The sequence below is a fragment of the Panulirus ornatus genome, chromosome 18, assembly GCF_036320965.1.
Source record: "Panulirus ornatus isolate Po-2019 chromosome 18, ASM3632096v1, whole genome shotgun sequence".
Taxonomy (NCBI): Eukaryota; Metazoa; Arthropoda; class Malacostraca; order Decapoda; family Palinuridae; genus Panulirus; species Panulirus ornatus.
This window is the reverse complement of record NC_092241.1, coordinates 49,293,779-49,308,589: the sequence shown is the minus strand read 5'-3', so window position 1 is coordinate 49,308,589 and position 14,811 is coordinate 49,293,779. Positions and strand designations below refer to the sequence as shown.

At 37.8% G+C, this 14,811-nt stretch overlaps 1 protein-coding gene across 6 annotated transcripts in view; it reads right to left on the bottom strand.

Annotated features, from left to right (window-relative positions):
- The window catches only part of LOC139755067 (protein lifeguard 3-like), an 81,225-nt gene that overhangs the window by 54,403 nt on the left and 12,011 nt on the right, over positions 1-14,811 (bottom strand). For all 6 annotated transcript variants that reach the window (XM_071673130.1, XM_071673132.1, XM_071673128.1 and 3 more), the window contains exon 2: positions 6,919-7,132. In XM_071673130.1, coding sequence (XP_071529231.1) covers positions 6,919-7,131 — 213 coding nt within the window. In that variant the 5' untranslated portion in view covers position 7,132. The remainder of the gene's footprint in view (positions 1-6,918; positions 7,133-14,811) is intronic.

The following is a 14,811-nucleotide window of genomic DNA, read 5'->3' as shown; positions in this document are numbered from 1 at the left end:
TTATGTTAGTACAGTAGGGTCACAATATAGCAGGGTTCAATTTAACGAATTCGGTACAGTGCAAGCACCTAAATCACTCCCATTTTTTTTTCATTATAACTCATGCCATCACATTATAACATGAGCCCAGCTGGAAACATACTGTGAGGTGCCAATGTTGATAGGGGTTAGTAATATGCATATGTTACCCACTGCTTCAGTTCTCTGTTAGTATTCAAAGAATAAGGATGCATTATTTGCCACTTGTATATTTCTACACTTCTTTCCATTTGAACCAGTCACAATTTTGCTTAAGCTTCTAGTGAGCCTGTTCAAAATACTGAATGAACTTGAGTAAGGGTTGCTCGAGCGAGCAGAAGCTCATTGTTATGGCATTCATGAGAGAGGCATCTATACAATAAAGAAAAGCAAATCTAACTGGAGAGCTTTCTCTCCTTCTATTCCAAGATGGCAATGCATCTCAAGGCACCAACACCTGTTTGGTTAGAGGATAACTTTCCATCTAACCTTTTAACATCCCCAAAAATAAGGTCTTTTCCTAAAAATTTGGAAATTTCAAGATTTTTGGAGAGTGTTTTTAAAATCTTAAAAGATGATATCAGTAAAATCAGAAAAAAATATATATATATTTGTAAATTTGGCTCATGCCTAATTGCATAAGGATATGTATTGTGTAATCATTCAGCATACTGCTATGCAGCCAACCTTGACATCACTAGATATATGTTTGCCACAAGGTAAACATTACTTTTTAGCTGTTTTGTACATCTTTATATAAAATTCTTACTTTCCAAAGTCTGTAATTCAAGGCAGCACAGCTATTACAGAACTCACCAGTGCTGATTCAGGGCAGTGCCACTGGTCTAGGGGGGTTTGGGCAAATCCCAGGGCCCACATGACTGCCACCACACAACTGATCCATCCCACTTCCATAGATACAATTGCAAGACCTGGCTCTTTTCTCTATCAATTTCAGCAACATTCATGGCCTTAATTCTAACCTTCCCTCTGTTGAACACCATCTGATCACTCTCCCCTGATCTACTTCTGATGTCTAATCATCTATGGCTACTTCTCCTCACTATCAGACCTCCAACCATAATCCATATTTTTGTTTTCACTCAAAGGGTGGAGTTTTGCCTATTTTAGCACAAAAACTCTGACTACATGCTTCATAGATCTCGAGTCCCTAACTATGATGCTCTGGCTCTAAATATCTGTACATCCTGTTACCATGCTTTTGCAGTTTCATTTATTTTCCCTAAATTCAAACAATCATGTACAACTCTTCAAGTGACTGACTTCAAGCAACAGAGCTCTATTCTCTCCTCATTCATACACTGATATCTTCCATGCAGGGAATTTCAAACACACCACAAGGATTGGTTAGGCTCTAACCAGGACGATCAAGGTGGAGCCAAGGCCTTTTCATTTTCTTTCCTTAATGATCTGTAATGATTATTAAACACTCTACCCAAGTTCTAGACTGTCACAACCACTTTTCCTAATACGGTTGACTTCATTTCTTATTTCTGAATCCTCTGGGTATACAAACACCAATGCTGTCCTCTTAGGGGTCCTTTGATCACAATCTTATTTCTATTACTTCTACATGGGTATATCCATCCTCTATAACCCCTTGAAAGCTCCCCTTTGGGACTACGAGAGAGCTCATTGGTTATCCTTGTGCGGATTCTTTATTGACTTTCCCTGGGATGGGTAATGCTTCTCCAATTGTGATGCCTCGTGTTGTACTCAACGCACAGCAGAGGTTATCTTGGCTGGGATAGAGTCTTACATCCCAACTTCTAAATCTTTTTCTCTTTGGTCGTGGTTTGATCACTCCTTTGATGTCTGATGAATCAGGAATGGTGTATCCCAGACCATGAAACTCTTTCCTTCCCTAGATACCCACTCTGTTTACTTTTCTGCTTGGAATCATTGCAAAGCTGCTTTTTACAAAGCCAAGCACAGCTTCATATATGTGTTTACTTAGCTTCTTTAAACAACAAATCTTTCTGGTCCTTAACAAAAAGCATAAATGACTTCTGTAATTTAAACTTTCCTCCTCTTTTCTGACCAGATCAATATACATATTGCTAACTTTCCAACAGATAAAGTTACTCTTTTTAACACCTTGTCTTGATTATTCCAAGCATTTAATGAGCATAAGTGAACCATAGCATCTTTAACACATTAGCACCTGGAAAACTCAATGAGCATCATTCAGAATACTTATGCTGGCAATACAATTGAGTGGCTAACTTCCTCAACACTATAAAAGCCTTGTAAAAGGAGTAAGTACACTGGATACAATATGCAATCAAGGATTTAAAGATTTATTAAAAATCAACTTTTGAGTCTATTGGTGCACATCAAGTTTTGTATTGCATATCAACTTTTCTATCATGTCATTTGGCCATGCCACACATCTCAAGTTCAAAAGGGCTACTCTCCTACCTCACATTAGTAATTAATACTAGTAAAAATGGTACAAAATTTACTATTTGGTGTATAAAACATTATACAGCAATCATTAGATAAATGCACGTAAAATTGTAAGAGCAATAACAGCATCACAAATTCATAAATATTACACACAATTACATACTAGTGGTAGCATGCATCTCAATAAACTCACTTTAGAATGGTAATGGTGGTGTGTGATTATCTATTTGGTGCATATCATACTACAGAGCAATCATTTACAAACAAAAAGTACGTGAAACACTGATTAACCAAAATGGAGCACAATTAGAAAATTATCATAACCATTCATACACTAGCGGTAATACACATCTCAAAAATGTGTTGTAACAGTAATGCTGGTAAAAGATTTACAATGGGTGTATATAATAAGATACATTATCAATTTATGAATAAATGCATGTAATAAAAAGGTAAGATCAAAACTAACTTCACAAAAATATATTATCATTGTAAATATTCACAAGTGGTTGACTAACATGCCTCATTCCCCTCAGGGTGCAGGGATGGCTCATCCCTTATATGCAAAAGTGTTAAGAAGCCTGGTATCAAAAGATGTAAGCCAAGCTAAGGCACTGTGCTCTATCATTCCTGGCATTTATTACTCATTAGTAGTACCAACCCTACACTTTCTGAAGCTGGTGTCAGAAAATAAAACATGCATGAATGAAATTGTGCTTACTTGGCCTGTGGATAGCAGTAGCAGGGTGTAGCTAATGTTGACTTTTCAAATTATGAACCATTTCATAAGGAGCCTATACTAAGCAAAAATCCAAACTTGAGTCAGAGGTTTTATACTCATCAATTCTTTATAAGTTTGAAAACAAGTGCACTATGTTTCATTAGGATATGATTTAAATTCATTTCATTAAACAGACAAGTTCCAGGTTAAACCTTTTCAGGTGGCCTAGCTCAAGCAAAATCCAAACCTAAAGTTATATCATTTAGTTAATTTCTTGGGTGCTGGAAAACAACTACACATGTCTCATGAGCATCAGATTAAAACTTTTCAAGTAATGATCAAGGTGAAGTTGAAGACAAACCCCTAAAATTTGAGTTATCCTATAACAATCAGCACAGCTGATGGTGTGGGTCATCACATGAATGCTAGATTCATGGGCTTATTTTGAACAGCCCTCCAATATTTTGACATTTGCATGACAGCTAATTGTCCCTCGATCACAACAGTTGCTAATTATTGAGACTACCACCATCTGGTAGCTAAAGTGAAAATATACACTTAATCCACAGGGATGATATACTATCGTATGAAGGAAAATGAGTGAGCCATGCTTAAAAGAAAGACTATCTGGGGAGCAGAAGAAATTAATGTAAAGGAATAGACATGGAAAATACAGATTAAATGTAAACAAATCCCCCAAAGAACTAAAACTTGGTAACAGATTTATAGATTTCAAAAATAAAGGCAATATTTTGGGACTACACTTCATCAAACATGGCTACCAAAAACACATCAAAGAAAAAGCAGACAAGGCAACAGCTGTGCTCTCCAAATCAAACTGATATAAAAACATTAGCACAAAAAATAGACACAACAATGGTCCTTCCCATTCTTGGGTACCTTCCAATTCCAACGCATGCTCTGAGCAACAGACAAATCAAAATCTTACAAAATGTGCATAAAAAACTTTAAGATTTGCAACCAATCAAATATTTTACGCACAACAACTTCATGTAACAAATAACAAACCCCTCTCAATATAAGAATACATAACACAGCAACTAAAATCTGAGAGATGTTAGAACAGAACGATAAAACTGCAAGGAACATAATTCAAAACCTTCATCAAACCACAATAGGGGAATATAAATGGTGTCCAAGGAACAGGAATAAAACCACTGAAAGACATAACTTCACCAGTTACCTAAATAATTTTGTGTGTGTGTGTGTAAACTTATTATCATCATAATCATTTTTTACATAATTGTTGTTTCCCATGTCAGCGAGGTAGTGCCAGGAAACAGACAAAGAATGGCCCATCCACTCATATAAACACACACGCAGGGAATACGTGGGAAGTATTCTTTCTCCCCTATCCCCAGGGATATATATATATTTGTTCACACTCAGTCTCTAGCTGTCAAGTCTAATGCACCAAAATCACAGCTCCCTTTCCACATCCAGGCCCCACAAAACTTTCCATGGTTTACCCCAGACACTTCACATGCCCTGGTTCAGTCCATTGACAGCACATCTACCCCGGTATACCACATCGTTCCAATTCACTTTATTCTTTGGACACCTTTCACCCTCCTGTATGTTCAGGCCCAGATTGCTCAAAATCTTTTTCACTCCATCCTTCCACCTTCAATTTGGTCTCCTGCTTCTCCTTGTTCCCACCAACTGTGACACATACATCCTCTCTGTCAATCTTTCTTCACTCATTCTCTCCATATGTCCAAACCACTTCAGCAAGCCCTCTTCTACCCTCTCAACCACACTATTTATTTCCACACATCTCTCTTACCCTTTCATTACTTACTCGATCAAACCACCTCATACAACATATTGTCCTAAAACACTTCATTTCCAACAACTTCCTCCATACAACCTATCTATAGCCCATGCCCAGCAACCATATAACACTGTTGGAACTATTATTCCTTCAAACATACCCATTTTTGCTCTTCGAGATAACATTCTCTCCTTCCACATATTCTTCGCTCCCAGAGCCTTCACCTCCTCCCCCACCCTATGACTCACTTCCACTTTCATGGTTCCATCTGCTGCTAAGTCCACTCCCAGAAATCTAAAACATTTCACTTCCAATTTTTCTCCATTCAAACTTACATCCCAATTAACTTGTCCCTCAACCCTACTGATCCTAATAACCTTATTCTGTGGGGACTGATTTTGGATAGTGGGCTCTAGTTTTGGTGCAATACCTATGAGTGGATGTGAGTGAATGATGCTATTTCTTCATCTGACCTTGGCACTAGCTCATTAACGCAGGAAAAGTTTAACATGTTTTCATATCCTTCTTTTCTTTCTTACTTGATTGCCATTTCCTATGCAAGTGCCAGGAACAGATGAAGAACATGTATAAAAGAAAACATATGTAAATATGTATAAAAATATATTACATGTAAATGGCAACTATATATAGTGGTACGCATCTTTTATTAAATGTAAGCCATAAGGTTCATTCACTGAGATACCTACACCCACTTTCCTTCCCCAACAACCTCCACTTGGGAAAGTTACGTATTATCCTTAAGGTTATCTCAGAACTAAACAAGTTACATTAACTATCTTGTTTCCAGATATTCTTCACAGTTATATGTATTTCTTCTATTAATAGTAATAAAAAATTACCGGATTTGCATCATAAGCAGCCCCCCAAGCTTTTATCCATACAATCCTTAATCCCTCTACCATCCCTCACCAGGTTCCAATGCATTAATTTCATTACGTTAGCATTACTTTTCATCAAAATATTTTGCATTTATCTCTTTCACATTATACAGGGACACAAAAAATCTGAATACTTTTTTCTATCTAATAAGAGACAGGTAATATGGATAATGAGTAGTTGGATTATGGATATACAAACAATGACAAATGTAATGTGTTGAACAGTCTTTGGTCTTGAATGTTCAAGGTATTTTCTCTTTTTATGCTTATTCAACCTTTTGATTTCAATAGTAATATTCTTTAAGAATCTTCCATATCTGACATGCCATTGGGGAGCAATTTTTGAGTCTAGGTTGAGAACTATACCATTCAGTATTTCCCATTTTGAGTGTAGGTTGAGAACTATGCCAATCAGTATTTCATTTACACCACTGAGATATAATGCCCAAGTCTGAGTTTATCAAGGTAGTTGTGGCATGACAAAATGCAGATCAAATGAGAAAAGCAGAATTGAAGGATGTGGAGGAATGCAGTGTTAACTCATCAGTGTATGAGTGAATTTGGTTATTTGTGGAAAGAAATACCTGATAAAAAGAAGAAAAAGTGTATGAGACAGGACAGAACACTAAGGGATACCAATGCTGATAGAAAAAGATGGAGAGGCTGAACCATCAACAACCACAGATATAGATCGGCCAGAGAGGAAGCTAGATGTGAGGGAGCAAAGTGAGAGAGGGACGCCAAAAGAGGGGAACTTGAAGATGAGACCCCAATGTCACACACTGTCAAAAGCTTTGAATATATCAAGGGCAACTAAAAAGGATTCCCCAGAATCTTTCTGGGATGATGACCAGATACGACCATACCTGTCAGTGATCAGAGAAGACTATGAGATTCAAGATGTCTAAGAATATGGGAGTTGAGGAGGGATTCAAAGATTTTGGAAATGGTAAATGTCAAAGCAACAGCACAATAGTTAGAGGGGTTAGAGTGGTTACCCTTCTTACAAGGAAAACAGTCTTTGACACCCAAATCTACTAATAAAGAGTACTTACATAGACATTTGGGTGGCCAACAAATCCTGGCTGGGCAGAGTAAGGTGGTGGTTCAGATGAAAAAGCTGGAGCAGGCTGTGTAGGGTAGCCTGGTCCACCAGCATAGCCTGGTTGAACAGGATACCCTTGGTTTGGAGCTGGTGCACTTGGCATAGCCCACCCACTACTGGGAACACCAGCACTCTTTGGATCTACAGGATATGGGGCAGACATCCTAAAAAAAAAAAAAGAAAATGTGATTAGTGTTCCCAGTGAACTTAAGATAATTTGGAAAATACATCCTCATAACAGGAACTACAATCAAAACTAGCTTAAATTGTACACAACAACATTTCATGCATCACAAAACTGTGAGGCCTAAGATCAATGGAATATACTGTTGATATCACACAAGGACTTTTACCTGAAATCATAAGTATTTAAAAGATATCTTCTTTATAAGAGAGGAAACACAGTGCCAGTAAAGTTTTTAGTTAATCTAGCAAAAGGCCATGTGAGATTTTGCCATCTCTAGGCATACAATGTCTATCTATCTTTTTTTTTTTTTTTTTTTTTTTTTTTTTTTTATACTTTGTCGCTGTCTCCCGCGTCTGCGAGGTAGCGCAAGGAAACAGACGAAAGAAATGGCCCAACCCCCCCCCCATACACATGTACATACACATGTCCACACACGTGTATACATACCTACACAGCTTTCCATGGTCCACCCCAGACGCCTCACATGCCTTGATTCACTCCACTGACAGCACGTCAACCCCTGTATACCACATCGCTCCAATTCACTCTATTCCTTGCCCTCCTTACACCCTCCTGCATGTTCAGGCCCCGATCACACAAAATCTTTTTCACTCCATCTTTCCACCTCCAATTTGGTCTCCCTCTTCTCCTCGTTCCCTCCACCTCCGACACATATATCCTCTTGGTCAATCTTTCCTCACTCATTCTCTCCATGTGCCCAAACCATTTCAAAACACCCTCTTCTGCTCTCTCAACCACGCTCTTTTTATTTCCACACATCTCTCTTACCCTTACGTTACTTACTCGATCAAACCACCTCACACCACACATTGTCCTCAAACATCTCATTTCCAGCACATCCATCCTCCTGCGCACAACTCTATCCATAGCCCACGCCTCGCAACCATACAACATTGTTGGAACCACTATTCCTTCAAACATACCCATTTTTGCTTTCCGAGATAATGTTCTCGACTTCCACACATTTTTCAAGGCTCCCAAAATTTTCGCCCCCTCCCCCACCCTATGATCCACTTCCGCTTCCATGGTTCCATCCGCTGACAGATCCACTCCCAGATATCTAAAACACTTCACTTCCTCCAGTTTTTCTCCATTCAAACTTACCTCCCAATTGACTTGACCCTCAACCCTACTGTACCTAATAACCTTGCTCTTATTCACATTTACTCTTAACTTTCTTCTTCCACACACTTTACCAAACTCAGTCACCAGCTTCTGCAGTTTCTCACATGAATCAGCCACCAGCGCTGTATCATCAGCGAACAACAACTGACTCACTTCCCAGGCTCTCTCATCCCCAACAGACTTCATACTTGCCCCTCTTTCCAGGACTCTTGCATTTACCTCCCTAACAACCCCATCCATAAACAAATTAAACAACCATGGAGACATCACACACCCCTGCCGCAAACCTACATTCACTGAGAACCAATCACTTTCCTCTCTTCCTACACGTACACATGCCTTACATCCTCGATAAAAACTTTTCACTGCTTCTAACAACTTGCCTCCCACACCATATATTCTTAATACCTTCCACAGAGCATCTCTATCAACTCTATCATATGCCTTCTCCAGATCCATAAATGCTACATACAAATCCATTTGCTTTTCTAAGTATTTCTCACATACATTCTTCAAAGCAAACACCTGATCCACACATCCTCTACCACTTCTGAAACCGCACTGCTCTTCCCCAATCTGATGCTCTGTACATGCCTTCACCCTCTCAATCAATACCCTCCCATATAATTTACCAGGAATACTCAACAAACTTATATCTCTGACGCCTGTTCCATGGCAACAGAATCTCCATAACTATTGAAATCCAGTCATTTCATAGCCTTTGGTGCCTTACCCTTAACAGGCCATTGGCAGGAGGCAACTCTAGTGGTGTTTGCAGAGGCTCCTATCAAATGTTTTTACACACTACTTCTACCTAATGCTCTTACCTATATGTTTCTACCTGCTACTTCTATCTACCGCTCCTACCATTTTACCAAAAGGGAAGGCTAGTGCATAGTCTTCATCACAGGAAAATCTAGTTCCAAAGAATGAGATGTGTGAGTTGAGTGTCATCAAGTGTTATGTGCGATGAGGAAAAATTTTATGTTTGTAGACAGAATGCCAGTTGTTCATATGTGGATGAAGCAGAGAGAAAAGTAGACTACCTGGGTCAGAGGAGCGCAACTTGATAACCACCGAAGTGCTAGCTCACTAAGCAGCTGTCACTAATCTTCCCAATACCCAGGCACGTAGTACTGGTAATATAACTTCTTAGTTGTTGCCTGCATACCAACTACTACCTAATGGCATCCAATGTATGTCCTTACATCGTCTATCTATCAACTATTCATATTTCAATCTTTGAAACCACAGAGCCATTTCTGACCAGTCCTGCCAGAGATGGGTCTTAGATGATCACTTTTCAAAACTCTGTATAGTGATTGATCACCAACTAAAATGGCCACTGGAAAAAATCTACCATTTGACTTTTCACTTTTCTATCAAAATTTGTTAAATCTAAAAAACTAAAAAGAAAATTCAGTTATGTGACATAGGTTACACCTGGTCTCTGTTATCTGGTGACTCGTGTCGTTATTCAATTATCTGGTGTTCATGAAAAAACAAATGATGTAGACATGGAGAAAAATCATATAAAATCTAAAAAAATAAAGCACAGCAAAAGTGGGATATTTGTTCTGGCAAGTGACTGCTCACCAAAGCCATCATTTTCCAGTATAGGTCAAATCCATCATGATATACACACCTCGACATAGTATTATGCGCGAGTGTGCCAACACATAATCCTATCATCAATTCCGGCTCACTATCCCTCAGCCAGATCACTGAAGTTTTTTTGGTTATCAAGCAATAGACAGTGACAACAGTAGCAGAGCTACGAGCATGCCAAGAGAAATAACTGCGGGTTGTCTTTTATCTTTAATGGGAAGTTGATAAATGTTGATGGGCTGTCTGAGTTTGCACCCTTCTGATACCCTACTGCCAAAGGTTTTCTTGCTCTCTAGCCACAATGGGGAAACAAAAAGACTTGACAAAAGAGCAAATAGCTTCAATTATTAGTCTGTACAAAGCATAGAAGCTAGTAAGGGAAATATCGAGAATTGTTGGTGCTAGTGTCCGATCAATTCTGGTATGGACATAAAGATTTCGAAACAGTGGAGGTAAGGCAACACCAGTGTGCAAGGGAAAACCCAGGAAGGCTATGAAGACTTCACCATGCACACTAACCATCCTGAAACATCAGCTAGAAACTAATCCACGTTTATTAGCACAAAAATTAATAGAAAAAGCCCAAGACTGATTGGTGAAGTGTCAGTAAGGACCGTTCATTGACACAACCATGACGACCTGCACTTCAGCTGCCATTGTGCCTGAAAGAAGCCCCTCCTCACCCTAGGCATTTGCCTAGACACACCTTCAGTGGGATAAGACCAAGTGATAGCACATGCTACGGAGCGACGAAACCATGTTTTCTGTGACTGGGAAAAGAGTTGTCATGTTTATCGGTGAGCCGGGAGTGACCCTCTCAATCCCAAGTACACTTTCAGTACTGTTAAACACCCTTATTCTCTCATGGTATATGGGTTTTTCCTATTGTGGAATTGGTGACCTTGTCATACTGCCCAGACATCAAACCATGAATCAGCAAAACTACCTCGAGCTACTGATAGGCTATTTACTCGACTGTTTTCAGAAGTGCCACGCGGATGTGTTCATACAGGATGGTGCTCCTTGCTATACGGCAAAATCTGTGAAGCAGTGCCTTACTGACTGTGGAATCCACTTCATCAATGATTGGCCCAGAAACAGCCCAGATAGTAATCTGATTAAGAGATCTTGTAGAGCATCGTTAAGGACCAAATTTCAGGGAAGGGTACTAGCTTGAGGTGGCCATTCGTGAAGTGGCATAATTTGGACCCACAGATTCTTAAGAACTTGGCAGAATCAGTGTCTTAACGCTTTCAAGAATGTATAAAGAGGAAAGGGAAGCAAATTACCTATCAAACCTGTGTATAAATAAGACTAATAATCAGTCTATATTTACTTTCATCAATTAGCTCCCCCACACATAATGTACTATCGAAGTGTGTATATACAATACTGTCAGATGTCAGTGAGAAAACGAACAAAATGAAGTACATAAAACAAAAAAAATCTGAAAACATTATGTGGCAACCTACCAGAGCTGAATGTGCATGTAAGGTGGCTTGTTCCTACGGCAATGCCTTGTTGCGTATGGTTTCCATACAGGTAATCATACCTGATAAACATGCCACTTCATGCTGTATTCAGCCAGTGTGTGACTTTTACAACAGGCAAATATGATTACTCACAGATCATGAAAACTCATAAAATAAGACAGCATTATAATGCAAAACAATTACTTAAACACTCTATCATTCTGTAATGATGTAATGAAAAGCGTGGTCTGTATCACGGCCTCCCAAGACAAGGAGGCAGACAACATTGGATACTGACACCTGCTAGCAAATAATTGGCTGTTAGAGTGATCATTTGCTACTGCAATATACTTTACAATTTTTTCTACACTTTTTTGTGTGCTTTAAGTATATCATCTTATCAATATTTTCTGGAAAGCACACAGTATACTTGTTATACCGTGGTAAATGCCACCACACACTAGAGAATGATTGTTTTCTTAGTGATCACTCAAAAAACGATCACCCACTAATGCTGCATGTGGTTTTTGACACCTATGTGATTTTTTGTATTACATTATTAATTTACCCAATAAGGCAGCCAGTCTGAAATATGCAACTGACATTGTTACCTATAAGTATTATGTATGGAAAGGCATAGTGAGTCTGGTGCCTCTAGAAAGAAGAGAAGAAGAAGGAGAAACATTTTGGAGCTAAATTAAGACTTTTAAAATGTTTCACTCCTCGATGAGGTGGTGTTATCTACCAGAGCCCTTGGCTTGCCTGCTACATGAGCAATTTTATACGTGGTGGTGTTATCTATCAGGGCCCTTGGCTTGCCTGCTATATGAGCAATTTCATGTTTTTCTGCTATTGTACTCTTTTAAGTTGTATTTCTGTGCAAATACTTAGATTATCAGTTTACCTTCTCTGTACTGTCTTTCTAGGCTCTTCATTGGTTGAGATATCTACATCAAAAACAGAATCCTTCGTATCCCACTGATTTCTTATCTAGTGATTCTGCTATGCTATATTTTCTAGGATATTTATTTGAAATATGAAGTGGGGACTATGTGCTTCAGATTTTTTCTCAATCTAATAATTTTGTCAGTTTTTTTGCTACCAAAATTCACTTATTTTTTTTTCTGAAACAACTTGGTCAATCTGAAACAAACCCAGTAAGCATGGTTCCTGAGTGCTCCATTTTCAAGAGTGGGTATGCACATCCCAACTATCCATCCAAGATGGCCACTGTTAGTTAAGTAAAAATTCATTCAAACAGCCAGAACTATCATATGGTAATTTTGCCTCTTATCTGAACTGTAGCTACATGTCATCTACTTAATGAATTACCATTTTTTCCATAAATTATACAGTTTGACATTTTCTTAATCATGCAAATTGATCTTGTAAAAAAAATCAATAACAGGCATATTCAAAAACAGATGGCATTATAGGCTTACAAGGGCCTCTAGTTCCTATATCTTATACTACACTATTACTCAGCTCAACTCTGAGAAAGTACAAAAACTTAAAACAAAGCCAATGATAATAATCTACTATCAAAATGTGCATTCTGTATGAAATACAGTACTTCAGATATTTTCAAAAAGGTTTATATATCCCTATTCTAAAGTACATCAAGTTCTTATGATCAAATCATAATTGAGCAGAGGATGTGTATGAATGATTTCTGAGGATGTATGTACCATATACACTCCATGAAAATTGGGAATGGACTTAATAATGATAAAAAGATAGACACACTTATCTTTTTCACCTAAATTAAAGTACAATGATTTATTCTAATACAGTACATCAAACAAATTTTGGAAAAAAAAAACAAAAAAAGTAAAAACAGGATTTTCAAAAAACAGTCTGATCAATTTGTCAGTTAACAATGTTTTTTACAAGGCTTACATGACAACAGCTGATAATTTTCTTTTTATTCTATAACATGTCTATGGAATACAGATGCTTAGAAAACATATGAATTAGGGCAACCTAGATGAATATGCCTTTGGCATACTGGAAGGGGCATTACAGGAACTTCTCGATTTACAAGATAGTTACGTTCATAAACACATGAACAAAATATATTAAGTGAGATTAGGTTTCGTTATTAATAAGACAGTATCTAATATCATGCCAGTGAAATAGTACAGTATACACATACCAGGAAATATAAAATACTATGACTTACATATTGTACAGTGAATCATATTGGTAAAAACAGAAAATACTTTGAAACCAAGTACAGTCTTCTCAAAGGGATTCTATTCCAAAATAATCCAGTCTCACCCACATCTAAAAAAATCTTTCTCTCTAGATCTACATCTCTGATGCCCATTCCCATCAGAAACTCCCTCATGGGGGAGGCTAAGGCACAAGTCTATATAACTGGAGAACTCCAGTACCTCTTCTTAGCCTTTATGCCTCACCCCTTTAGAGGTCATTGGCAGAGGGTGACTCTGAGGCAATGTTTCCTGATGCTCCTCCCTAATGTTCTGACCGACTGCCTCCACCTTATGTGTCTACCTGTTGTTCCTGCTTAATGTTCCAACCTATTACTTCTAACTAATGCTCATACCTAATGCTGCTGCCTACTACTCCTATCTACTGTTCCTACCATCTCACAGATCTATTCTCTCCAATATCTTTCTGAATACACATACATTATTACTAATTCATGCATTTGATAAGAACCTACTGCAAAGAACTGTGAACAAATGATATATAAATAAAAAAAAAATACAATTTACTGTATCATTCACAGATTATACTTGGTGATTATTAGCAAAAGTGACTGTAAATGTTTGGGTGCAGGTGCTACATAAGCCCCCCATCTGTTTCAACTAGCTTTCCCTATATTTTTCTGAATGTAAATATAATTATCAATCATGCATTAGCTGAGATCCAACTGCAAAGAATTTTGTAGAAAAAATGTTTATGAAAAATACAATGTACCATATCATTCATCAAATACAAGTTGAATGTTTTTAGAAAAGGAGATTGCAAGCATTTGCGTAATGGTTAAGACTTTCATATCTTTCACCTATTTTATCCCATACAATTCTGAACATGTTGATAACTATCATTTCATACATTATATACTACAGAAGAAAACTGTGAACAGAAAATATATGAAAAACACAACTTACCACATGATTTACCTATTATAATTTTCAAGTTTTGAACTAAAGATTATGAGCATTCATGTGCAGGTGCTGGGTAAGGCTTCCATCTCTTTCATCAAATAATTTTCTCCCATTTATTTCTGAATACTTGGATAGGTATCAATTCATGCATCAGTTAAGAATTTCCTAAAGAGAACTGTGTCGAAATAAAAGAAAAATATATGTGGTATCATTCACCAATTATACAATGAATGCTTTGACCTGAAGGTGGTTGAGCATTCTAGTGCTAGATAAGACTTCCATTTCCATCTCTA